We start from the raw sequence: 25,812 nt of genomic DNA on the forward strand, positions 1-25,812 counted from the left end.
AAGGTACTGCTTGTTTTCTTTCTGACCGTCTCCTTCACTCTCCACACAGCACAGAACTATATGACATTTAGGTGTCAACACAATATAAATGTTAAAAGAAATAAGCTATCCTGGTCAAAGGAGAAATAAATAAAAATGACCATTTGTTACCAAGTCCAGAGAGTTCAGTTGCTAATGTGCTGACTGGGTGGGAGGAAGAGATTGGCTTGGGATCTGGAGGTGTAATTAGGTTCACACCCAGAACATGCTGTTACGGAACCCAAAGGGTAAAGAGGAAGGAAAAAAAAGCTCAGACTTACATCTGTTTGAATGATGCTCCATGCATTAGTTAGGCCAATATTTCCATCTGTCCCATACAAATGAAGCCCTTTCTTCAGATCCCGCTGAGCATACTTGTCAATCTAAAACCAACAACAAAAGACACAAAATTCAAAATTTGCTTAGTACCACATTTCAGAATCAAAGTTCACGGAGCAGGGAGATGTTGAACAACAGTCCTTTAGTGAAATGAATAAAAAGTTATCCGACATTTCCTAAAGCTTTTCTCCAGTAGAGCTGGTATCTATTACAGGTGTCTGCATTTTGTAAAGAACATAAGGAGCTCCTGTTCTGAGTTAAATGAGTCATGTTTTCCATCACAGACCTCCAGAACATCTTTTTCCTTCTCACTTAACCACCAAAGTACTATAGAGATTGGATTCAGTTTAATCACTCATATTTTTACAAATAAGGCCTATATATGAAAACATTACTCTACCCACAGCATTTCTTTTAAGCTTAGTATCTTTAATTGTGACCAAGTACCCCTCAGCATCTTCCACATGCTTCCTGGGAGATCAACAGCAGTATTAACATTGTACTGATGCTGTGAATTGTGTTCATTATATTGGCTAGGATACCCCATTTCTTACAGCAGGATGGACGCAGTTACATTGAAGCAGCAGGGAACAAGCTATCCAAAATTCAGGACAGACAGGATCTAAGAATTCAGTTACTAAATGGAGCTGCTCTTAAATAAATGCATTTTTGTTGATTTAATGAAAGTACAAAGTTCTGCTTTAGAGGCTTTTGCAATTGAAGATGGTGCTTTCTTGTTGAGAGTCTCTGCTGGTAAAGCAGGCTATTGTTGGATCTACTGGTCACCACAAGCTAGCATCCAAAATGACTGCAAGTGCCTCTCTCCCAGTCTAACCATACATACACATTTCTACAGAATCAAGCAAACACAAAAAAGGAAGTCAATAATAAAAGGATATTCACAGTTTTTCTGTTGTAATTTAAAAGCACTGAATAGTGCTGCTCAAATATGCCTGTAGGCACCCCCTCTGTGCTTGTCAATGTTAGTGGTCTGTTTGACATCAGAAGTATAGCAAGAAGGGTGAGCAGACCTGTCCCATTTTCCTCTCTCCATCAATCTGCTATAAATCTGACTGCAAAATACAGTGCCACTCAGAGATATTTCTGCTGCAGCAGTCAAAAAGAAAACCAAAATTAAATTCACAACTTGCTTCATGGGGACAGTCTCTTCCATATCAGACAACAGACAGACACGGTGTATTCTCTAATGATTGCCCCTCTGACATTAGTCATTCCAGCTGAGGAGGGTCTAAAATGAAGTAACCAATGCTAGTTTTGAGTTAACAGAGGGAACAAAGGTATTCTGCTTCTACCATACACTTGGATTTTCCTTCTGCTTTATTGAGTCATAAGTGTTTTCATTTGCTCCTGAAAAAAAAAAAAAGTGGATGCAAAGCATCTTCCACAGTGTAAAAGAGGAATTTTCAACCCACTATATCATAATTATTATGGGGTAAATGTAAAGCTACTAAGCAATTTAACTCTACAAGAAACTATGACGTCAAAAGTTTGTCATGTCCAAGAAATCTCTGCTGTATGTGCAAAGGGTTGTGCTTGGTCTCTCCAGTTCTTCTGTTTCCTTCCCGAAAGTTTACCACCATCAAGCTGAACCACTAATAAAATAGCTTTGGGACAGTATAGGAAAGATGTACAACTTAATCTCAGCACCTTAACTGTCATGCAAGCACTTTCTTGTGGATTACTGTCTTGAACAGTAGGTGCTGTGCTCCCACTGTAATTATAGAATCATAGAATCGTAGAATCATAGAATGGTTTAGGTTGGAAAGGACCTTGAAGATCATTGAGTTCCAAACCCCCTGCCATAGGCAGGGACACCTCCCACTAGACCAGGTTGCCCAAGACCATGTCCAGCCTGGCCTTGAACACCTCCAGGGATGGGGCCACAACAACTTCTTTGGGCAATCTGTTCCAGTGCCTTACCACCCTCAAAGTGAAAAATTTCTTCCTAATGTTTAATCTAAACTTGCCCTCTTCTAGTTTAAAGCCATTCCCCCTCGTCCTATCACTACATGCCTTAGTAAAAAGTCCTTCCCCACCTCTCCTGTAGGCCCCCTTTAGGTACTAGAAGGTCGCAATAAGGTGTCCCCAGAGCCTTCTCTTCTCCAGGCTCAACAGCCCCAACTCTCTCAGCCTTTCCTCATAGGAGAGGTGCTCCAGCCCTTGGGTCATCCTCATGGCCCTCCTCTGAAGGACCAAGAGGTCCATGTCCTCCTTATGTTGCGGACTCCAGAGCTGGATGCAGTAGTCCAGGTGGGGTCTCATGAGAGTGGAGTAGAGGGGCAGAATCACCTCCCTTGATATGCTGGCCATGCTTCTGATGCTGCCAAGGATATGGTTGGCCTTCTGGACTGTGATTGTTCATTGCTGGTACATGTTGAGCTTCTCATCAATCAGCACCCCCAGGTCCTTCTCCTCAGGGCTGCTCTCCAGCCATTCCATGCTGAGCCTGTATTTGTGCTTGGGATTGCCCCGACCCACGTGCAGGACCTTGCACTTGGCCTTGTTGAACAACATGGGCCCACCTCTCCAGCCTGTCCAGGTCCCTCTGGATGGCATCCTTCCCCTCCATCGTGTCTACCTTGCCAAACAGCTTGGTATCATCGGCAAACTTGCTGCAGGTGCTCTCGATTCCCACTGTCCTTGTTGCCAACAAAGATGTTGAACAGTACAGGTCCCAGTACCGACCCCTGAGGAATGCCACTCGTCACTGGTCTCCACTCAGACACTGAGTTGTTGACCACATCTCTTTGACTGCGACCATCCAGCCAGTTCCTTATCCACTGAGTGGTCCATTTGTCGAATCCATGTCTCTCCAATTTAGAGACTTACAGTATCGTGTAAACTGCTTTTGACTTTACACAGAGATTACACATAGTCACTAATATGTTAATTAGAAGAGAAAACCAAAGCTGAAAGCTATCACTAAATTTGGAATTAGTTGAGAAAATTACAAGCAATAAATGAAAAACTTATATGTGTGGCGGATTCCTAGCATTCATTTAAGAATTAGATTGAACTGCGTTTCAGCTCTTCACTAACCCTCAGCTTCCTGTGTCTTAACTGGACCTGCTGTGGTCTTGAGCAGAGCCATCAATTAGGATGGAAGGGCACAGTTGTGTTGCTAGTCTGAAAGAGGCTTTGAAATTTAGTTAGTATTCTACAGAGGTAGAGAGGTAAATTATTTGTTGAAAAGTGAATTCTTTTAGTCAGAAAGGGACAGAGGTAAAGAGGAACAGCATAGCTGAGGGCAAGTGGGGAGAGAAATATAGATCTTTTGCCTTGAAGATTAAAGAGAAAGGTCTATTTGGAACATTAATTTATCATCACATCTGAGAAAATCTGCCCTGTAAAGTGAGAGAGCTGTGCATCAGCCTACAGTTCATATCACTGCTAATCTGGAACAAGAGAGAGAAGGTCAAATAAAACAATGATGCTCATCTGAAGGGCAAATGCCCTGCTACCAAAAGGATGCAAAATGCAAAGTTTGCATTTCCTCACTCAAATTTTGCTTTGCAAACCAATGTGGTGGCTCAGCACATTAATCCCTTTTACCAAGGCTCACAGGCTGCCCTTGTTACTGCAATCTTCCTTTCCTGTTTAAGAATAAGCATAATAATAATAATAATAATAATAATATAGCTTACAATCAACATTTATAAAGTACTTCAAGATCAGGAACAACATTTTCTTAGTACACATGATCTCAAGAGATTGCCTCACCAAGCATTCCTGCTCTTCCTTTTACCTGGAGAAGACGCACTAGCAAGCAACTTGCTGAGGCAAAATGAAAGCAAGTCCTCTCTTCCTTATAAAAATTAACCACTTTACCCTGCACAAAGAGTGCAAGCCCTTTATACTGGGAACACAACTGGCAACAGATCTCCATATTTCAGAAACTGAGTAAACAGCAGAGCATTACTCAAGAAAACAGGCACTATGTGACCAGTTCTCTCACTGCTATTTCAAAAAGCCTCAATGTCAAGTCCCTCAACATCGTCATGCACATTGTATGACCCATTATTATTTGTTGGCTTCAACAGAAAGTGCCCGTTTGAATCTTGCTTGGAAGAGGATATACGCTTTTTATAATCCCACCCCATGTGTCTCTCATTTCCTTATCTCTTCTCATCTCTATGCAGGTTGCAAATTTGAAAGAGGCATACACATGCTATGAAACAGTATCTCCAGATTTCCTTACTTTTTTATTTCATGTCCACTGACACGAGAAGATATCTGGAAATCTCACGGAGTTTTATACATATATACACAGAGAAAGAGCACTTTATATTTATTTGAGTGATTGTAAATGTAAGGTTTTAGATAGTTCTCCTTTAAAAAGTTTCCAAGTGATCTTCTAACCAAGTGTGCTGTAAATGCACCAAAGAGTGCTGTTCTCTGAAGAGCAGCTGATTTAAAACATCTTTTTCACGGTGCTACTCCTTAAAGCATTCACGGTCTCCTGTTTGCTTACGCTAGGGTCAAAAAGGTCTTCATCATCACCTAGAAATAACCTTGTACAGCACGACTGAGTCTGTAGCCCTTCGGCACTAGGAGAAAGGGGAAGTAGGCATTGGCCTTTGGCCTCCTCTCACTTGTGCCTGCAGCTGAGGTACCAGCACGAGGTCCCCTACTGTCTGTCTCTCCCCTATTTCCAGCCAGTTACATTGAGCCTTTTTTATTAATGTGTTATCATGCATGAATAATCAGTCTTGACGCAGAAGTAGCCTTGGACTTCTAAGAGCACAGATGATATTAAACATGACCATTTCTCTCATTCAGGCTGCAATGAGTTCAGTGTCTACGTGCAGTCCTATTAAAAGCGTATCGACCTCTGCTTGAATAACCTTTGTACAAGGTTATAAGATGGATATTTTTTCCCCTAACTGAAGCACTGCTTGAAGCTCTAGAGATACGATTCCTGCTGGCTTTGACCAGAGAGGGGTAAGTAAAACTCAACACCTATTTGTGGAGCATAGCTGGCCTCCAGGTCATTCTGTTTCCTGTTAACCTCAATTTTGCTTCTTCCTCACAATACTTTTAAGAATAGCAGGAACTTTTCAATATGCCTTTATTCTAATTGTATATTTGATTTAAATGAAAACTCACAAAACACCCCCAGCTGTCTCTTCTGCCTTCAATTTGAGTTTTTCAGAAAATGATCTCTCTGAAAATGAAATGCTGCACCACAGTGATTCATCACGTCTCCTGACAAACGATCCCACCCAGCATTCACCAATCTGTCAGCTTCTCTTGTTTGTCTCTGCGCTACCAGTCCTCAGCCAGGCAAAATGTCTATCGCAAAACAGTGACTGTAAGTACTATATTAAATGTTCTGCAATTTGAATCCACTGTGTTCTCCCATACACAAGCCAAGACCCTCACAAAGCACAACTCTATCTCGTGAAGGAGCACAATGAAGCATAATAAAAACTCACAGCAGGCAAACCATTACTCTAAGTGAGATGCCTATTTTTAGTCATGTGAAATACCAGAGATTTCCTTAGAAGAAAGAGTTGCTGAAAGGTTATGCAGTAAGAACCTTTCACCAATCCCCAAGTGAAGCAGAGAAAAATTCTTTTTTTTCCCTTGGGATTCATTGGTCAGCAGATGAGAGGAGTAAGGTTCAAGCTGGCACCCCATCCATGTCAATTCCTATGACTTCTGGCTGCAGAAACATTTGAGGCTTGCTCATGCTCATCAGTGCCACCAGATTTCAGTGGTGTTTCTACTAAGATAAATTAAATGTGCCCTGTTGCTCAGTGTGGTAATCCACTACAATCCACGACGGCAAGAGAACCACTTCTTAGAGTGGGGGATGCATTTTAAAGTAAGATCCTGTTCCCACCGCAACGAGCACAAACACTTTCTCACTGGCTTCCATTAGGCCCTAATTTGGCTCTTAAATCTCTCATTGTCCTATTAAAAAGACTTTCTCAAAAACATGTACCACTCTAAGGCAGACAAGTTATGTGCAAAGAATTTCAGGCAACGACAGGAACTCAGTATTTGAACTAGAGAAGAGAAAGCTACAAGAGATGCAGCAGGACTGGAGACAAACTGCCACAGAGGTCAGGAAAAGTGGCTGGAAGCAGCTGATGCAGTGAGAGAGAATGGGCAGGGATCTATCTGAGCCTCATCTAAATTACAACTGTGACAAAAAATCTTACTTAAGCCTACGTGTAAATTCAGGCCAAATTAAAAAGTGGTTCCTTCTTAATCTGCATTCCCTTGAGACAGCTACTTAAGCCGTAGCAATTCACATGTAAGTCTTGTTTTCCTGTCAGCTTTGTCCCCTCATTGCTTCTGAAATCTGGAGCCTCCAAGCAGCGCTGTGGCTGGCTGGCTGACAAGCCCAGCTGCAGAAGCCAGCATCCTTCAAGAGGACCAAGAGCTGTCAGACTCCACCTTGCCTCCTTGAATAAGACAACCTAGGAGTAATTGAGGCTGAGATAAAAACTGTGAAACAGCAGCAACAACAAAAACTCTGCTTAGCACAGACACAGACACGCTGAAAGCACTACATAAACATTCTGCGCTGCAAAAACCCAGCGAAGCTCATAATTATTTCCGTCTCTGTATTACAGATGGGGGATTGCAGTAGCCTCCTCTGTTCCTGGGGATGGTTTGACAGATCTCTTGCTCTCTGTCTAAATTAAAGGCTTTGGAGTTTATCTACTTACAGTTAAGGCATGAAACGTAAGACAAGTACTACTCCCTGAGAAGCCCAGTCCTGTAATTTTGCTGCTGATAAGGAGGAGGAAGTGCTTTGGAGCAAAATTTCTGGGGCAAACAAGAAAGCTCTATCTGTGCAGAACACAGGTATTATCAATGTTTACAGCTACTATGATGCAAGACTTTGATTAAACTGAAGCTATACCAATACTGAAAAGCCAAAGTCCTTCCACTTTTCCAGTACACTGAGGGAAGGTGGCTTTGCTGTAAACCTCTCTGGAAGAAAGGCCAAAAGAAGACTCTTGTGGAGATCCTTATTAACTCCTTTTCATCTTGCTGACAGCGTGAGATGTCCCTTAGATTCCGGCATAGCCTTTAGGCAAAGGCCAGAGGATGCCAGCAGCAACCCCAGCTTTCTAACCTGCAGGTAAATGGAGACTTTTCATTTCAAGCCTTGGTGCTTCCTTACCACATAATGACCAAAAATTACACCCAAGAAGGCCCCTAAACTGGACAAAGCCAAGAGGCTTTGCTGAAAGCAGCATTTCAATATAGGTAAGTAAATATTCCTGACCTTTCAGGTGATTGCTTCCTGCCTCTACACCAGAACATGAGAGGCTGTAAGAAAATGAAAAAATATCCAATAGTTTCCCACCGGGCAAAACTTTTAATTAAATGCCTTGATAATCACTCTCTACAAATAGCAGGGAGTGGGAAATCGAATGTAAACAGAAAGTGCCTAATCTATAAGGTCATTTGTGGGAGCCCTCTTGCCTGCTAAGAAAAGATGAGATTGATTGTACCACCAGGTAAGGCTTGTTTTAAATGAGATGTCCCCAAGCCTGTCTATAAGAAGCTGAGAGCAGTACTTGCTCTCCTCATCACTGAAATCTTCCTTATATCATCTGCCTACAAATAGAAATCTTGGAAGATTTTAGTAAGTAAGAGACATTGCATGAATTTTGCTGAAGCTTGGCAGTTAAGGGACAATATACTGATTTCTTGTCAGTGTCATCAATGTTACACAGCATCTCCAGGACACTTTGCTCAGCTCCGTGGGATTCCCTCTTCCTCACCTCCTCCTCAAATGTAAAACAACTCCAGGACTTTGCATTTTTTTGTAATCGCTTCCTTAAACCCAGCAAACCAATTGCTTGGTGACTTTTCTTTTCCTAGTTTGACTGCAAAAGCCTATGTCAAGAGTCAAACATTTTACAGAGCTTCCAAACTTCAATAAGTTACTTGAAATGCTTACTGGCTCTAGCAGTGTTTGATACCAAGAGAGATGCACTGGCACTAGCTGTGTAACTTCAGAGGAAAAGTGGAGAATACAGGAACAGAAGATCATAGGAAATGGTCAGGAGTGGGAAGAAGAATGAATATTTCTGAAATACGCTGGCTTGGGTCAACTGAGGTGAGACCTTAGGCTTCCTACGTAGTCTTGAAAAGTCACTGTTTCTTTTGTGTTTCAGATCACTATTTGTAAAACAGGAATCACCTGACACCAATCATGCCATAAAATTAATAATATAACGTGGAGTAGGTATTTGAACACCAAAACCAACCTGGGACATGAAGCCCTGTACAGAATCTGAGACAAGGAATGGAGTTACTAACCTGAGAGGGTCAGTAATTCTCCTGGCACTGACATGGTAAAATTGAGGTTTGTCAGGAAGCAAAAGGAAGGACAAGTACATCTTGCATTGACCTGGAGCAGGCAGTTGGTGAAACTATGTCTCCCAGTACACTCGCTGACAAGAACCAAGAAGTTGCAATAGTTTTTATAACAAAAAGCTAATAAGAAAGTCAAAGAACTTGTTTTTTTTCAAATCAATTTTTCCTGCATCCATGGTTTGTGCATACAATTCATTGCGGTTTCAGTCACTGTCTTCTGCCCACAAGCACCTGCTTGTGCTCAAAACCACCCATCAAGGCACCTGACACAGCAGGCAGCTGAGGCTGCAAGAAAGGAGCCACTGAAACATTCCCATACTATTCATACTACCAAAATGTCAATGAATCCCAACAGCAGCTTTAGTGCCACTTTGTTTTAAGCGAGAGATCACGAGTATGACAAGTCATTAGGCTCTGCAACTCAAAATTTTTCATGCAAGAGCAAATTCAAATGTTTTCAGCAAACTACACCTGATTTTGTCTAAATGATTCCTTTTAAGTCCAAGGGAGAGACAGGTATTTTTTCATTGTTCCATATAAAGTGAACGTTTAGCTTCCTATCTTTGCTGATATAAGGGGAAAGTACGCTTTTCTGTAGCCACAGTGGCCACTGCCACCTAATCTGTTCCTATGTGCAGCAACAGCTGAATAATTTGTGCATCAAGTCCCCAAGCTTGTTTAAATAAAGTACTTTATAACTAGCTCAGAGATATGGGCTCAAAATGTTAAGACGCAGCTATGCACATCCTTTGCTTGCATACAGAATGAAGCCAATAGCACAGCTGACTGCTTATTTAAGAGGATGCGTACATCCAGCTCTCTGTCTTGTATGGCACCCTCTGCACAGGCACTTCCCAACAAGATAGTCCTAGACCTCCTTAAACAACCCCAAATCTTGTTTCTTTTTAGTGAACCTAGGAATAAAAACTTTAAACACGAATTCTTGGCTCGCTGCTTCTTGTTTCAACGGAGTTTGAATGCTGCAGCAAACATAGGGAAAGGGCTGGGTAAAACGAGGCAGGTAAATCAAATAAATTACATACACAAAAGGCTGACACTGCAAATTTATTACCAGGATACTAAGTCGATTATTCTTGGGCATTATGCATTTTGAGTGGCAAAAACCTCACCAGAATGTTGGTGAGTGAACACGAAAGTGCATGCTTTTTGTGGCATACCTAATTATTTATACAGCATTCGGGATACATCTTATGCTGATTCCATAGAAGTAACCTTTTGTTTACATATAAATAAGCTCTTTTTCAGATTATTAAGCTCGTTGGGAAAAAATGATACTAAAATCCTCAATAGCAGTGACATCAGCAAAGTTGAGTGCACTGTTGGGTGCCATTTCTTTTCCAGAAAGAAACTCCCTTTGTAGTAGGTTTCCTCCATATACTTGCTTCAAAGATGACACAGAAAAGAGCTTCTATCCCCTTTCTCCAGTTATGTATCCCAACTGCTGCTCTCAGCAATGCTCCTCTGTCTTCACACATCAGCCTTGTGTCCCACAGATCTCACAACCTATCCTCAAAGCCCTTGTCTCTTTCCAGTGCCACCCCTCCTCACTCGAATCATCTTTCCCCAGACAGGGTCCTGTAACAGTCATTTCTTTCCTGCAAGTCCCAGTAAACGGTAATTTTGCCTTGATCTCCAGTGGCTACAGGACCACACCTGTTCCAGGATGTAAAGACATCTCTGACCTATGCTCAGGTACTGAAATCCCATATGCACTGAACCCAGGCCATTAGAAAAGGGAAATGCCCATTCTTTCAAAACCTATGCTTATGTTGAGAATATTCCCAGGACATCTGTATTCAGCCTCTTTGCTTTTTTTTTTTTTTTTCAAAAAAAAGAAAGAAGATAATCCCTTTCATTTCTCCTTAACAAACATCAGTATAACCACAGATAAGAAAATTGGGAAGGATGCTAATTAACACGATACATGCTGTTGAGCCTTTGTTTGCCAAGAGACATGAAAGGTGGGTTGCATTTGTGTTGCAAGTGCTAACAACCTGTTATCTCCATCTATACAGATAAAAAAAAAAAGAAAAAAGAAAAAAAAACCCAACCACCTAGGGATGCACATGTCAATAGAGCTTGAGATCCAATTAGCTGCCACAAAGGCTTCAGGACTTGCAGAGGCAAATCAAAGCAGGAAGACAAGCCACTTTCCTTGTAGGAACTAATGACCATTGTGTGATTATATATTAGGCCGGAACAGTGACATTGGACACAGACTCCTTCACAGATGCTGTGAGCTGGGAAAGGGGACGCCAGTAGTTTACTCACAGAGATGAAGGACTTGGCCATTTGCCCACTAAGCCATTTGTTGCAGCCCTCCCACAGGATCAATCTTTGCTTCAATTATTTACAGTACTCATTTACTTAGTTTAAAGGTGAATGAGAGCTCCTTCAAGTAAGAGAGAGCACTACTAAAATATCAGGGGAGGCGGGACAGCAAAGGCAAACCATACCCTGAACTCCCACTGTAGTAAGAGATGAACAAATCCCACAAACCATGTAAGTGTGGCTATCTGCAAAGCCATTTATCCAAGTCACTTAAGTTCATGTCCTCTTAAATTCATGACATTGGTAGGAAAATATGAACCAACATACAGAATTTGTCCACTGATGTCAGGTAAATACATCTCTGCAAAAGTTGAAACTTACACCCTAACTAGATCAGGCCTCTGATGGCACCTGAACCTTGCTGGGGACCATGGGAAAGGTACGCAAGCTCACCATGGTTAATCACAGGCAGTGGTATTGCCACCTCTTGGTGGCAGAGCTGCTCTGCTGAACACAGTGTTGTCAGCTCCACCAGCAACTAGTAACAACCATGGTAAGCTGTAAAGCAAGTGAGGGAGGGGGCTGGTTAAATCATGTCCTCAGGGGAAGAAATTTTCTTGATTTCTTAGAACAAGGGGAACAAATGTCTGCTGGTAAGTCACCTTCTCTATGCTGGAACTAAAAGACCTATTAAACCCCACCCCAAACCAAACCAGACCACTGAAGGGTTAAAATCCGTTATTCTGCCTAGAGAAACTTGTCTGGAAACAGCGATTCAGTATCTTCCTTCCAGGGAACATTAATCCTTAAGGGGAAGCGAGATTTGCACACAGCCTGCTTTATTATTCTTAAAATATGCTTTCTCTGAAATTAACTAATTTTAAAGAAATAATACTGTGAAGAGAACTACCCTTGTCCTTGGAGAGAATGCACCAGCAGGTAAAGTCAGGCTCACTACAGCAAGCTTTATGCCTACTGGGGGATGATCTCTGCTCAGCCTGATCATAGGACAAGTGCAGAATGCACCCCCAGAGAGAGGGGGCAGCACAAATCATAGATCCGGGGAAGAGACAGAGGGCTTTGGAGGAACCTCCGGCTACTTCGCAGAAACTCAGCGAGACCATTGGAAAAGTTGCCTGGATTTATTTTGAAGAAAATGGAACAGAATCTCAATATCCTCCTGGCTAAACACCAGAGAAGGTAATTATTGCCTTACCTCTATTTTCTTCCTTGAAAATATGTTATTTTCTTCCAATCATATAGACATATTCTTGCAAGAATCACAGGTTATGCTAAATGCCAGCTCCTCAACTAGCAGAAATCTGCCTGGCTCCACCAAAAGCAATGGAGTTGCTCACATTTCTAGCAACTTGGCATTGTCACACAGTGTCTCCAGTGGCTCAAAACCACTGGAGTGGCTGGAAAGCTGCCCAGCAGAAAAGTACCCAGCAGTGTTGGTCGACAGTTGGCTGAATATGAGCCGGCAGTGTGCCCAGGTGGCCAAGAAGGCCAACGGCATCCTGGCCTGTATCAGTAATAGTGTAGCCAGTAAGACCAGGGAGGTGATTTTACCACTGTACTCGGCACTGGTGAGGCCACACCTCGAATACTCTGTTCGGTTTTGGGCCCCTCACTACAAGAAAGGCATTGAGCTTCTGGAGCGTGTCCAGGGAAGGGTAATGAAGCTGGTAAGGGGTCTAGAGCACGTCTTATGAGGAGCAGCTGAAGGAATTGGGGTTATTTAGCCTGGAGAAAAGGAGGCTGAGGGGAGACCTTATCGCTCTCTACAACTACCTGAAAGGAGGGTGTAGCCAGATGGAGGTTGGGCTCTTCTCCCAACTAACAGACAATAGGACAAGAGGAAATGGCCTCAAGTTGCACCAGGGGAGGTTTAGATTGGATATTAGGAAAAATTTCTTCACCTAAAGGGTTATCGTGCATTGGAACAGGCTGCCCAGGGAAGTGGTAGAATCACCATTCCTGGAGATATTTAAAAGATGGGTAGACATGGTGCTTAGGGACATGGTTTAGTGGTGGTTTTGGCAGTGTTACGTTGATGGTTGGACTCGATGATCGTTAAGGTCCCTTCCAACCTAGATGATTCTATGATTCTAAACCCATGTTTCTATTAGGATACATGCAAGCTTGTAAACCATTCCCTCTCCAGAATAATATCTCTGACACCATGGGAGTTCTGACCTTCAGCAACTGCAATTACTGTTTTTAATCCTCAGGTAAGCTTTTCAGTGGAAATATTATAAACTGGTAAATAAAATGTCTTGGAAAGCTAGTAGGTAACAAAAGCAACAGACATGAATAACTGCTATTAAATGCCTCCCTTGTTTTAATGAAACAAACAATTGCAGCTCTTCACTGCACTTCATCAAAAACAGATTTTATCGTGAATGGAATGATTTGGGACTCAGTCACTGCAAATGAATAAACTACATGGAGATTGCTTTCCATAATAACAGAAGACAAGCAAATAAACAAACTGCCAGTCACACTTATATGGTACAAAACACAAGTTTCCAACACCCTCTCTACTTCTAATAATGTCAGAAAAAAAGACACACTTCTCATTGGAAGTCACACAGGTTGAATGGAGAAGGAAAAATGGTTGTTTTCCCATATGTTAAACAAAGGTAAGTGACAGCACCTTCACTGAGTGAGGTGCTGGAGGACTGCAATATTTCCACATGGATCAGAATTATATACGCTGTTTTTTTCACATAAAAAGTGGTATTTACCAAATGAACAGCAGACACCCTGCTAAATGGCAGCAAAGTTGGATGCAAGGAGAAACCAGCATTCTTGAAGAAAAGTTCACCTCAAACTGCTGCTACTTGGGGACCCCTTCTGTATCCCAGAATGTGATACGTGCACATCCTGGCTGCCAAACCCAGCTGCAAATTGGCAAGAGGTTTGGCTCCCCTCCCAGGCCCCATCGAGGTGACCAGTGGAGGACAGCATCAGCGCTGCTGATCTGTGGTAGATGCAGTGTTTCAAACCATCAAGGGCACACACCAACTTCTTTTGTAATTGCATTGTCATGTAAATGGTGACATACATTCTGTATATCTCGGTATCAGTGGTGATCCACCCCCCATCGACTGTTTGTAGAGTCAGGAGAGATGAAGGAGCCTCAGTTCCTCAACAACCTGGTTGTCCTGAATGAAGGGAAAGGACACTCAGGAGTGCCAAGAAAAGCCAGCATAAAAAATGCACATACTGTTATTGTGAGCAGCAAGGGAACCAACAGAGATTATGGTTTTAAGCTACTCTCAGCTAACCCTATAAAAACCAACATACTAGTAAGCATCTGAAGGTCACATACCACATGTAGCTGGACTAGAGGTAAACAGACTCCCCAACGAAAGGGAATGCCCGTGTTGAGACAGAAATGAGCCCTATTCCAAATCTAAAGGAGCCACCATTTAGGAAAAAGGAAGGAAATTTGCAGGATTGGTCCCTCTCAGCCTGCCTCCCTCACAAGGACTGAGCAAGGTCACATCTAATAGTATATAGAGAATTGCCTACAATAATCCAGACTCAATCAAATAACTGTTAGCCACACCACCATCTCCTTCAGATGGCAATCACTCTTAATCAGTTCTAAGCACAAGCTGCATCTTAAGCAGGATCCTTATCTCTACTGGATAATTTCACCTTGACTTAATTGACTGCCAGTCACCTAGGGGTCACTGACACATTTGTAAAGGTTAGTTTGGACAATCCCCAAACACCGCTGGTTTGCCTCTGAGATCAAACTACAGTAATATTAGCTTGGCTCAAACATGTAGCTAGTGTCCAGAATTGCCTTTAAAAATGTGCAAACCGTCTGAAGCTTATTGTCAATCAACTACAGCCCCACCTGCCCCCCATGGTCAGTACAAGCCTACAGCATGGGCTGTATCCTGTTACCAACCTGCTATGCTAATCCATCTCCTTTCTCTCTCTTCCACAAAACTTCAAGTCTCTCAAGTCTTAAAAGCTTTCCTCCAGGACCAAAACCATTGCTTTCTTTTTTTTTTTTCTTTTTTTTTCTTTTTTTTTTCTTTTGGTTGTAATTTACACCTATGATGTGTACAAGCCTTCTGGAAGAGGTGCTCTTGTTTCAAAAAGGTAGTGCTTGAGCAAAGGACCTCAAACACGATTCTGTCATATGCAAGTGCCCCTTCTAGAAATGGCATCAAGGTCCTGGAAGTAATCCAGGCAGGCTGAGCAATTGTCAACGACGATCTAGTTTATTCAGAAACAGTATCTGTCAGAAGGGTGAGTTATCCCTCGGAAAGGAGCAGAAACCAAAGTGAAAGGTTAAATCTGCCACATGACAATGGTCTCAAGAACACCTCTGAGGATGCTCCTCAGCTGCCTCTGGCTTCTTTTCTATTTATTGCTCATGCTTCTGCCTTTCAAAACGAGCCCCTCTTTCCTAATTAAGAGATCAACTTTTTGCCAAAGAGAAGCATTCATCCCAAGTCTCTTCTTAAAGCTGGAAAATGTCTTCTCCCTCTTATCCCCCTTGGATTCTCTGGTGTCTAATAATACTGGATGAGATAGCTCTGAGACATTTTTTTCTCCATGGGGCATTCATCTGGGTCTCTCCACCTATCTAAACTTACTGCTTTTGACACCTCTGAAAAGCTCAAATTTGACTGAAATTTGCTATCAGGTTTAAGGTTTATGGGGGCATAAGAGAAAGAAAAGTCAGTGCAGCCATACTGAATATATTTTAAGAAGTAAAATTTACAAATAAGGAACATTATTAAGAACAGGGGGTTTTAGTGGGTTCTTGACCCAAAGCTTTTTGCATCATTTGGTATTTTTCTCATTGCTAGGGAAGGAAGTATAAAAATCACTGCTAATGAAATTTTGCAGAAAACACAAAACTCATTGTGCATTAAATAATCTGCTGATACCACTTGGTCTGCTTCATTACAGAGCCTCACAGCTTATCCAGCCAAATACCAGACCAGACATTTAGGAACAAAGATGAGAGGTCATACTACAAGCCTGGAAACAATATTCTGAGGAGCAGGAAATCTGTGGAAGGACCGAGGAAATGCAGATGGACATGCTCTGAGGGCAACACTTCCAACTTACAGACTCATGGGTATATTCAACATAAGTTGCATAAAGACTGAGTTGTATCATTATCTCTACACTGCAGAACTGATATCTGTGTTTTCCGAAATCTACTGAAATTTTGAAAAGACTTCAGAGAAGACCTACAAGCAAAATCACTGAGAAGCATGCTTTACTTCACATTACTAACAACACTCTTGGATAAACTAAATAGTGACAAGGTTAAAAAGCAGCCTTCAGGTACCTACATGGAGAAGCAATTCTCAACAGTAGACAGCACTTTAATCTACCAGAAAAAGACATAATGAGTGGTGAGTTAGTGGTTAGAAGTTTAAGCTAGGCAAAACCAAGCTAGAAACACAGGATAATTTTAACTGCGAAGAAAAAAAAATCCTTGGAACAAGTTATTGAGCAACGAGGTGCAGTCAATGATGTCTTTAAATCAAGGCTCAAGAATTTTGCAAAGTTATGTCAGATGTAATTAGTTTAATGACAAAAATACTGATTGAAATGCTATGGACCATAGATGACTTTAATCGTTTCATCTGGTCTTAAAATTTATAAATCTTTCCAGAAGGCTACAAGGTTTTCCAAGGACTTTGTTATTCATGCCAGATTATGTCACCTATGCCCTGCACCTTGACTGTGCTTCAAATCCATGCTGAAAGAAAAGTTGACATAAAACATTTATGTCATCTATTTAGCACATCCCATCTTGGAGACTCAGGCATTGCTCCTTTTAAACTGGCACTGGTGATTTTGGGGCACAAATTCTCCTAGATCACAGCCTAAGTTCTCTGAATGAGCTCCCTGTCTGCCAAACCCACATCTCCTCGCCCACGCCAACACTCAGAAGTGTTGCTCTCAGGATTGCACGGGCTGCTGCTGACTGTGTGACAGAGCAGGGGTCCTCTGGGAAATGTGTCAACCAACTTACTGAGGCCAGCTGCTCCACAGTCACCATCCAAACGCAGGCTCATTTGCCCTGCAGCACAGTCACAGCATTCATCTTAGAGGTTGCTTTTCCCTGGTTTGACGTGTCGCAGTGGGAGAGCCTGCACGCAGCCACCACCCAGTACTGGAGCTGCACGGGAGTCCAAGCTTAAGGAGTCACAGGTGAGCAGCTCTAAGCTGTGCTGCCTTGTCTCCCTTGGTACAGGCAAACACATTTTATTCCATCTGAAATAAAGTCAGGACTCCTAGATGAACAGCAAAGAGTGCCTTCACTATAACTTTCAGTAATGAATGCCACATGACTGTCCTGTCAATCCAAACAGTTGAGTCCTTTCGGTTCCTTTGATTTCGTTAGCAGTAACACCACCTCTATCCCTTACCTGTCCTCCCAGGTACTTCCCTGAGATATGGCAGCACTGGCTTAGCAGGGTGCGGCATCACCAGGTCCATCTCCAGTCTATACCCAATTCATACTCATAAAGTCAGGGCATCTGGCTTGAATCCCAATCTACACCGACAGGGCTGTGTTGAACACAGAGCGCAGCAGCAATGGCCACTTACAGCCACAGACACTGTGCTGTTTGCTGCAGTCACTCACTATCGGTGCTTTAGTTTTGCAGTATATTTCTTCTAGAGAAGGTCCCCGTGTGCAGCCCTGCTATTCAGAATCCCATTAACTTTTTGTTTGAAAAAACTTCCACCGTCTAAACTGTAACTATTTCAGAAAACCTTGCACCATGATTAGTTGCGGTGACACCACCTGCCATTCATGACCCAAAACACAGTAAAAGCTCACATTCACGCATATGTGACTGTGACATTCTATCATACGTATTTCAAAACTTAATATAGAAAGGCCTGGATCAATAGCAATAAATCTCCTATGGGATTCAAAGATGTTTGGAGCTGGGATGACAATTTTCCTTACGTGATCCTATAGGCCTAAAAACAAGAGCGGAGGCCCCCAGGTGTTGCTGTAGTGAAAATAAGATGTATACACACAGAAGTGCAAAGTGCAGGTTTTTGTGCCTTGTGAAGATTTTTTGAGGTACCGAAAAGCTGTGAGGAGTTCATAACAATGTTTATAAACGCTGGCAAAGGCAGTTTTAGCAAGAATGAAAATCTGCCTGAGATTTGTTCTGCTGTTTATTCATCAGTCACCATTGATCATTTTCCTCTAATACATTTTCCTTATTCTGTCAGGGGAATTCAAAACACCCTATTTGGCCAGGACGACAGACTGCACAACGTAAATATTAAATAGTAAAGAGGCAAAGAGAATGCCTTTTGGAAAACCTGTAGGTAAGAAACAAACCAAAAAAACCCAAATTAAACCAGCAGCATTAAAGAAACTGCAGGCTGGGATTAGTCTGCACGAGTCACTAATCCAAAGGAGCAACCTTGTACTTTTACTGATATTGCCAGCTTTTTGGATACTTTGAGAAGTCACATAGTACTTGCATGAGGGAGTACTTGCAACTCCAGGTACGGAATCCAGCAGCTATAGTTGAGAATTTGGGCTTTTATTAAAAAGGGAGTTTTGCAGTATATTTCTTCTAGAGAAGTGTGCACCCCTGCTATTCAGAATCCCTTTAACTTTTTATTTGAAAAAATGAGGATGATCTGAGGGCTGGAGCACCTCTCCTATGAGAAGAGGCTGAGAGAGTTGGGGTTGTTCAGCCTGGAGAAGAGAAGGCTCCAGGGAGACTTTATCGTGGCCTTCTACGTAGACACGCTGGAGGGGAGGGATGCCATCCAGAGGGACCTGGACAGGCTGGAGAGGTGGGCCCATGCCAACCTCATGCAGTTCAACAAGGCCAAGTGCAAGGTCCTGCACGTGGGTCGGGGCAATCCCAAGCACAAATACAGGCTTGGCATGGAATGGCTGGAGAGCAGCCCTGAGGAGAAGGACCTGGGGGTGCTGATTGATGAGAAGCTCAACATGTACCAGCAACGAGCAATCGCAGTCCAGAAGGCCAACCATATCCTTGGCTGCATCAGAAGTGTGGCCAGCATGTCGAGGGAGCTGATTCTGCCCCTCTACTCCACTCTCATGAGACCCCACCTGGACTACTGCATCCAGCTCTGGAGTCCCCAACATAAGGAGGACATGGACCTGTTGGAGTGCATCCAGAGGGGGGCCATGAGGATGACCCAAGGGCTGGAGCACCTCTCCTATGAGGAAAGGCTAAGAGAGTTGGGGCTGTTGAGCCTGGAGAAGAGAAGGCTCTGGGGAGACCTTATTTGTGACCTTCCAGTACCTAAAGGGGACCTACAGGAGAGCTGGGGAAGGACTTTTTACTAGGGCATGTAGTGATAGGATAAGAGGGAATGGCTTTAAACTGGAAGAGGGCAGGTTCAGATTGAGCATTAGGAAGAAGTTTTTCACTTTGAGGGTGGTGAGGCACTAGAACAGGTTGCCCAGAGAGGTTGTTGAGGCCCCATCCCTGGAGGTGTTTAAGGCCAGGCTGGACATGGTCTTGGGCAACCTGGTCTAGTGGGGGGTGTCCCTGCTTATGGCAGGGGGGTTGGAACTTGATGATCTTCAAGGTCCCTTCCCACCTAAACCATTCTATGATTCTATGACTATAAAATGTTGAGCTCTCACGGCTTATGCTAAAATTTGAAGATATTAAAAAGCAAAAGGCAATCCCCCTCCCCCTCAACTTAGTGAGAAGAAAGAGCTGTATTTGTCATTCTGCCTCACCACCAATGTTACCTTGCATGATTTCATACACTGAATGCTGGCAGCTTCTCAACTCTGGCAAGGCACTGGCATAGCTCCACAGGCTGATGCTATGACTATTTAACAGATGACATAGCTATTTAGACTATTCATACTAGTTCAGAACCTAACAAAATAACCAGTACTGGATATACAGTGCCTTCACCTGAGCATCAAAAGCCGCTTATAATAATAACTAAAGACCATTTCCTTCTCATGCTACACCTGTGATAATTTTTTTCCCAATCAGATCCTCTTTAAATCTTATTTTTCTATAAAGCATGACCACTTTTACAAGAGGCAGCAACCCCATTCTCTCAGCTGTGTACCTCTGTGACCAGCAGAAGCCAGCTGTCCAGTGGTCACACAAGAACCGCTTGACTATGCAACACAGTCTGACAGCAACAGTTGGGGAAGTCTTTGCTACATCAACTTTCACCTTTCTTGAGCTTGATGGCAGGAAAATGCAATAGTTAAAAACAAATTAGAGTCTCTTTATCTGTGATACCTTTTTTCAAAACAGAAAAGAAAGTTAGAGCATCAGGGGTTTTCCCTACTACTCAACTTCTTGACATAGTGTTGCTGAAATTTTTGCCATCACATCAGTAAAGACAAATGGAACAAAAAGAAAAGCCAATGGCTCCACCTATCTTTCTAATTAAAACTGAAAATATGTTGACTATGTAATTTCAGAAGACCCTATCCAATCTACTGTTGCTTTCAGACATAAATACATGAAATACTCTTCTAAGTGCTACTCAGGTCAGTGGTCAGAGTCCATATCTCCAGATTTTGGAAGATTTGGAAGCCATCAAGAGACCTAACAAGGGTGAAACACTGTCAGTGTTACTGGAAGAGCCGCAGCATATTAACAACAACAACAAAAAAGCCACAACTCTCAAACTGTGTTGTCTCAAAAGAGCAAGGTGGCAACAACTCTGACAGAAGACCTCAGAAATCGCTGAGACAGACTCTGGGGCATAAATAACATAGAAGTCAGAGCATACTTGAAGGACGAAAGGCTTTGAGAAACTGGCTATGTGACCACCACATGCAAAATGCTCTACTGAAGGAGAAATGTGACGGTGCTCTCTGCTGTCAATACACACAAGGGCCCTTCAGAGCTCATTAGCAGCACTAAGAGATTTGCACAGCTAAAATGAGGAGGACCACAATAGCACTACAGAAAGTCTTGAGACAGGGACTGGATTCCAGTTGTTCTGAAACTGTAAAGGCCACATCCTCGTAAACAGATTTCCCTGAGCAGTAATGATTTCTTTGCTAACCTCACCTTAGTGGTAACAACTGACCTTACAGCTAAATCCACACAGATGTTTGTAGGAGAAGCATTCAGTCAAGAATCACAAGTGCTGTAAGCTGAAGGCTGAGCTATGAAGAACAGTATCCATCTTGCAAAAGGGAATGTCTCATCACGTAGACAAACAAATTACTGAGAGATAAACGTGCCACAGACAACCTAATCTTGGAAACAGTGTTGAAACCATGCAAATCAAAAGCAATGGATATTCAGGTTCTGCGTAAAGCAGCTTTGCAGATGAAAAATGACACCCAGCATACATGAAGTAAATGAGGCCTGTCATCCTTAACTAAGATGACTAAAACAAGTTTCAATTACTAAGCCCATTGCACTCACCTCTTTCTACAACATAAAAAGGACAACAGAAATGCTTAGACTAATCAGCCAGGGCTGAATTTTCTCCCACCAAGACAGCTTATGCAGACACATGGAGAAAAAAATAATAATTTAGCAAATTAAAAAAAAAAAAAGGCGGAAAACTGTGAAAGGTGGGTATTCAGTGGATGACTGTTTCACCAAAACTATGTGTGGGCTTAAAAACCCCACAATTTCTGAAACAATCAATGTTAATGTTAATAATGGAAAAGATGCACCAAAATTTTATGAAAAAGAGGTTCATTCGCAAGGTCAATCTAAACAAAATTAACAGAGAGGAGAAGAATTTGTATTATCTATTTATGCCACATCTAAACAATGCATATCACTCCTGTTTGTTTCTTAGCTGTATTAGAAATCTTTTTAGTTTAAGTCTGTAAAATTGTAGCTCCTATCACCAAATGGGAGACCAACAGCATTCAGAAACATGCTGACTACCACTCTGTTACCATGCAGCTCAGAGAAAATCACCTAATCTAAATAAAGTCTATAGGCACAATTATTAAAGCATTAGAAGTACTCTTCACACCCACCCACCCACCACACACACCACACCCCTCCCTGCCCTACCATCACCTTTTTTGGGCAGGGGATTGAAATAGTTTTGACTACTCTTACCTCCTTGAATTTGAGGGAAAAGAAAGACAGGAGAGAATCCATAGGACAGCTCTGGTTCTTTTGGCTATTTTAGGTAGATTTACAACCTTTTCCAAATTGCATTAAATACTCTGAATTTAGGACAGGAAACTTCTCATTATCTTTCACAAATCTAATTAACTAAATGAATATGCTCCAAGCAACTGCAAATTTCCCATGTGCACATTTGAGTAAAGGGATTCTCTTTCTCATGAAACTGCAAACCAGCATCAGGCATCCTCTCCTACACAGGCAAAGTGGTTGCCAAAAGGGACAGTTTAAATGTGCAGAGAACACTCGGGGTTATAAAAATATAACCCCATTTAGAAATACAATGGCTGAGAGCCTCAGGGTATCACTTTTGTCCATAGCAGACAAGCAATCTGAGCAGTCTAGTGACAAGGGCACAAGACTGGGAAGCGGGATTAGAACCCGATGTTCAAAACAATGGAAAATATAGATCAGAAGCAGACTGGCACTCACAACAGCTAGCTGCAGCAGAGACAAATTTTGTTCTGTAGGAGCACGTCATCCACCCAGCTACACACCAATAAGAGAAAGCTACTGCAGCATTAGACAAATTACAATTTGCTTTAAAAAATAACAATAATTCTTACAGAACCACCTCTGTTTTGATCTGATACATAATTTATAGAGGGGAAAAAATGCCACCCTTGAAATTACTTTGGCCCTGTAGTTTTTAACTGTCAGATACAATTTCTTTGAAATCTAATTCATGATTTGCAGGCTTCATTAAGTTTTCGCAAGTAATTTTAAACTTAAATCACCATTGGCAAATCCATCATTTATTGATAGAAACATTAAGACTCTAATGGACTGTGACTTGTGATGAAACAAGATAGGAAGGGATGGGGGTGGAAAAATGTGCTCCCTTCTGCCACAAAAGACCGTTTTGTCTGGAAAAACAATCAGACAGGGAAAAAAGTAGTTTTTCTTTCCCCTCGTCCCCTAATGGGCAATTTAAGAAGAGATTTTGGAGTTGTTAAAATTATCTTCTAAAACCTGGGTAAGAAGATACAAACTAAAGTAATAACTTTTCTGTTTTCTTCTTATTTACAGAGATATTGTAAGGAAGGAGTGCATACGATGCAGTCTTCTGGAAGAGAAGGGTATAAACAAAAGCATGCCAAAGCAGGTAAAATACAAGAGAGAAGCCCAGATATTTGTTATCAATTTAATCCCTTACCATGCTGAATCCCTTGATTCTGGATGAGGACATGTTGAAACAGTAGAAAGATGATTGTATTTTGACTGATAGATAAGAATTTAGTATATAGTTAGTCCAAACTTTACCAAGTAGATAGGTTTCAAACAAATGGCATTCAAGTACACTTCTCAGAGGCCCGTTAACTATACAGAGGCCTGTGTGTATCTGATCCTGCCAAGCAAAATCTCCTTCATGCTTTGTAGCCAGCTCCCTTCAGCGCAACTTGCCATACAGTCAGCAATATATTTCTTTTTAATTCAGATAGGAGTTTTATTTACTGTACTTTATTTATTGTACCATCATTCCCCTCAGCCAGCAATTATGATTTCTGGCCACCCATTTTGAATAGATGTGATAAAAAATACATTTCACATATAAAATGACTTCAACGCAACTCCCAAAGAAAACACAACTCCTAATCATAGAAGCATAGAATGGGTTGGGTTGGAAGGGACCTTAAGAATCATCTAGTTCCAACCCCCCTGCCATGGCCAGGGACACCTCCCACTAGACCAGGTTGCTCAAAGCCTTGAACATTTCCAGGAATGGGGCATCCACAACTTCTCTGGGCAACCTGTTCCAGTGTCTCACCATGCTCACAGTAAAGAACTTCTTCCTAATATCTAATCTAAATCTTTCCTCTTTCAGTTTAAAACCATTACCCCTTGTCCTATCGCTATACTCCCTGATAAAGAGTCCCTTCCCAGCTTTCTTGTAGGCCCCAGCTTTAGGCACTGGGCTCTCCCCAGAGGCTTCTCTTCTCTAGGCTAAACAACCTCAACTCCCCCAGCCTGCCCTCATAGGAGAGGTGCCCCAGTCCTCTAATCTTTGTGGCCCTCCAGCAGGTCCATGTCCTTCTTATGTTGGGGGCCCCAGAGCTGGACCCAGTAGTCCAGGTGGGGTCTCACCAGAGTGGAGTGGAGCAGCAGAATCACCTCCCTCAACCTGCTGGCCACGCTTCTTTTGATGCATCCCAGGATACAGCTCATGTTGAGCTTCTCATCCACCAACACCAAGTACAGCTCCTCAGGGATGCTCTCTATCCATTCTCCATCCAGCCTGTATTTGTGTTTGGGATTGGCCCAACCCATGTGCAGGACCTTGCATTTGGCCTGGTTGAACTTTATGAGGTTCACACTGGCCCACTTCTCCAGCCTATCAAGGTCCCTCTGGATGGCATGCTTTCCCTCCAGTGTATCAACTGAACCACAGAGCTTGGTGTCGTTGGCAAACTTAATGAGGGTGCACTCAATTCCAACATCCACGTCACCAACAAAGATGTTAAATAGCGCCAGTCCCAATACCAACTCCTGAGGAATGCCATTCATCACTTGAACATTGAGCCGTTGACCACAACTCTTTGAGTGCGACCGTCCAGCCAGTTTCTTATCCACTGCATGATCCATCCGTCACATCCATGTCTCTCCAATGTAGAGACAAGGATGTTCTGTGAGACAGTGTCAAATGCTTTGCACAAGTCCAGGTAGATGATGTCAGTTGCTCTTCCCTTATCCATCAACGCTGTAACCTCATTGTAGGAGGCCACCAAATTTGTCAGGCACAATTTGCCCTTAGTGAAGCCATGCTGGCTTTCACCGATAACCTCCTTATTTTCCAGGTGTCTTAGCAGAGTTTCCTGGAGGATCTGCTCCATGATCTTGCTGGGCACAGGGGTGAGACTGACTGGCCTGTACTTCCCCAGGTCTTCCTTTTTTCCCTTTTGAAAAGTCGGGGTTATGTTTCCCCTTTTCCAGTCAGTGCAAACTTCACCAGACTGCCATGACTTCTCAAATATGATGGATAGTGGCTTACCAACTTTATCTGCCAGTTCCCTCAGGAGCTGTGGGTGGATTTAATCAGGTCCCATGGACTTGTGCACCTTCACATTCCTTAGATGGTCTCAAACCTGATCTTATCCTACAGTGGGCAGTTCTTCATTCTCCCAGTCCCTGCCTTTGCCTTTTGCAACGTTGGCAGTGTGGCTACAGCACTTGTCATTGAAGACTGAGGCAAAAAAGTCATTGAGTACCTCAGCCTCCTCCATATCCCAGGTAACCAGGTCTCCCGCTTCCTTCTGGAGCGGGCCCACATTTTCCCTAGTCTCCCTTGTATCACTGGCGTAGCCGTAGAAGCTTTTCTTGTTGCTCTTGTCATTAACTGTAACAGGGCTTTAGCTTTCCTAACCTGATCCCTGGCTGCTTGGACAACTTCTCTCTATTCCTTCCAGACTACCTGTCCTTTGTGATGCAAAGCACTGTTGTCATGGAAAGGTGGGTGATGCACAAGCAGAAGTCTATGCACCTTCTTACCTAAAGCAGAGTGAGGCTGGGCTACAGCAAGAGTTAACACTGTAAAGTCTGTAAGTATGTGGCAAAGAAACCTCCACTGCAATCAGACGTGAGCATCCTGCAATATGCAAATTGACTGACGCTGCCCAGAAGAAAGGATAAAAAAAAGAAAGATGGAAAAGAA

General features: G+C 42.6%; 1 protein-coding gene across 1 annotated transcript in view; it reads right to left on the reverse strand.

Annotated features, from left to right (window-relative positions):
- TSPAN4 (tetraspanin 4) overlaps positions 1-25,812 on the reverse strand; it is a gene marked incomplete at its 5' end in the record, with an annotated part of 219,856 nt that overhangs the window by 14,600 nt on the left and 179,444 nt on the right. The window contains one exon of the mRNA XM_082485192.1: positions 300-401. Within this exon, the coding sequence (XP_082341318.1) occupies positions 300-401 (102 nt within the window). The remainder of the gene's footprint in view (positions 1-299; positions 402-25,812) is intronic.

The sequence above is a fragment of the Vanellus vanellus genome, assembly GCF_965231255.1.
Source record: "Vanellus vanellus genome assembly, chromosome: 6".
Taxonomy (NCBI): Eukaryota; Metazoa; Chordata; class Aves; order Charadriiformes; family Charadriidae; genus Vanellus; species Vanellus vanellus.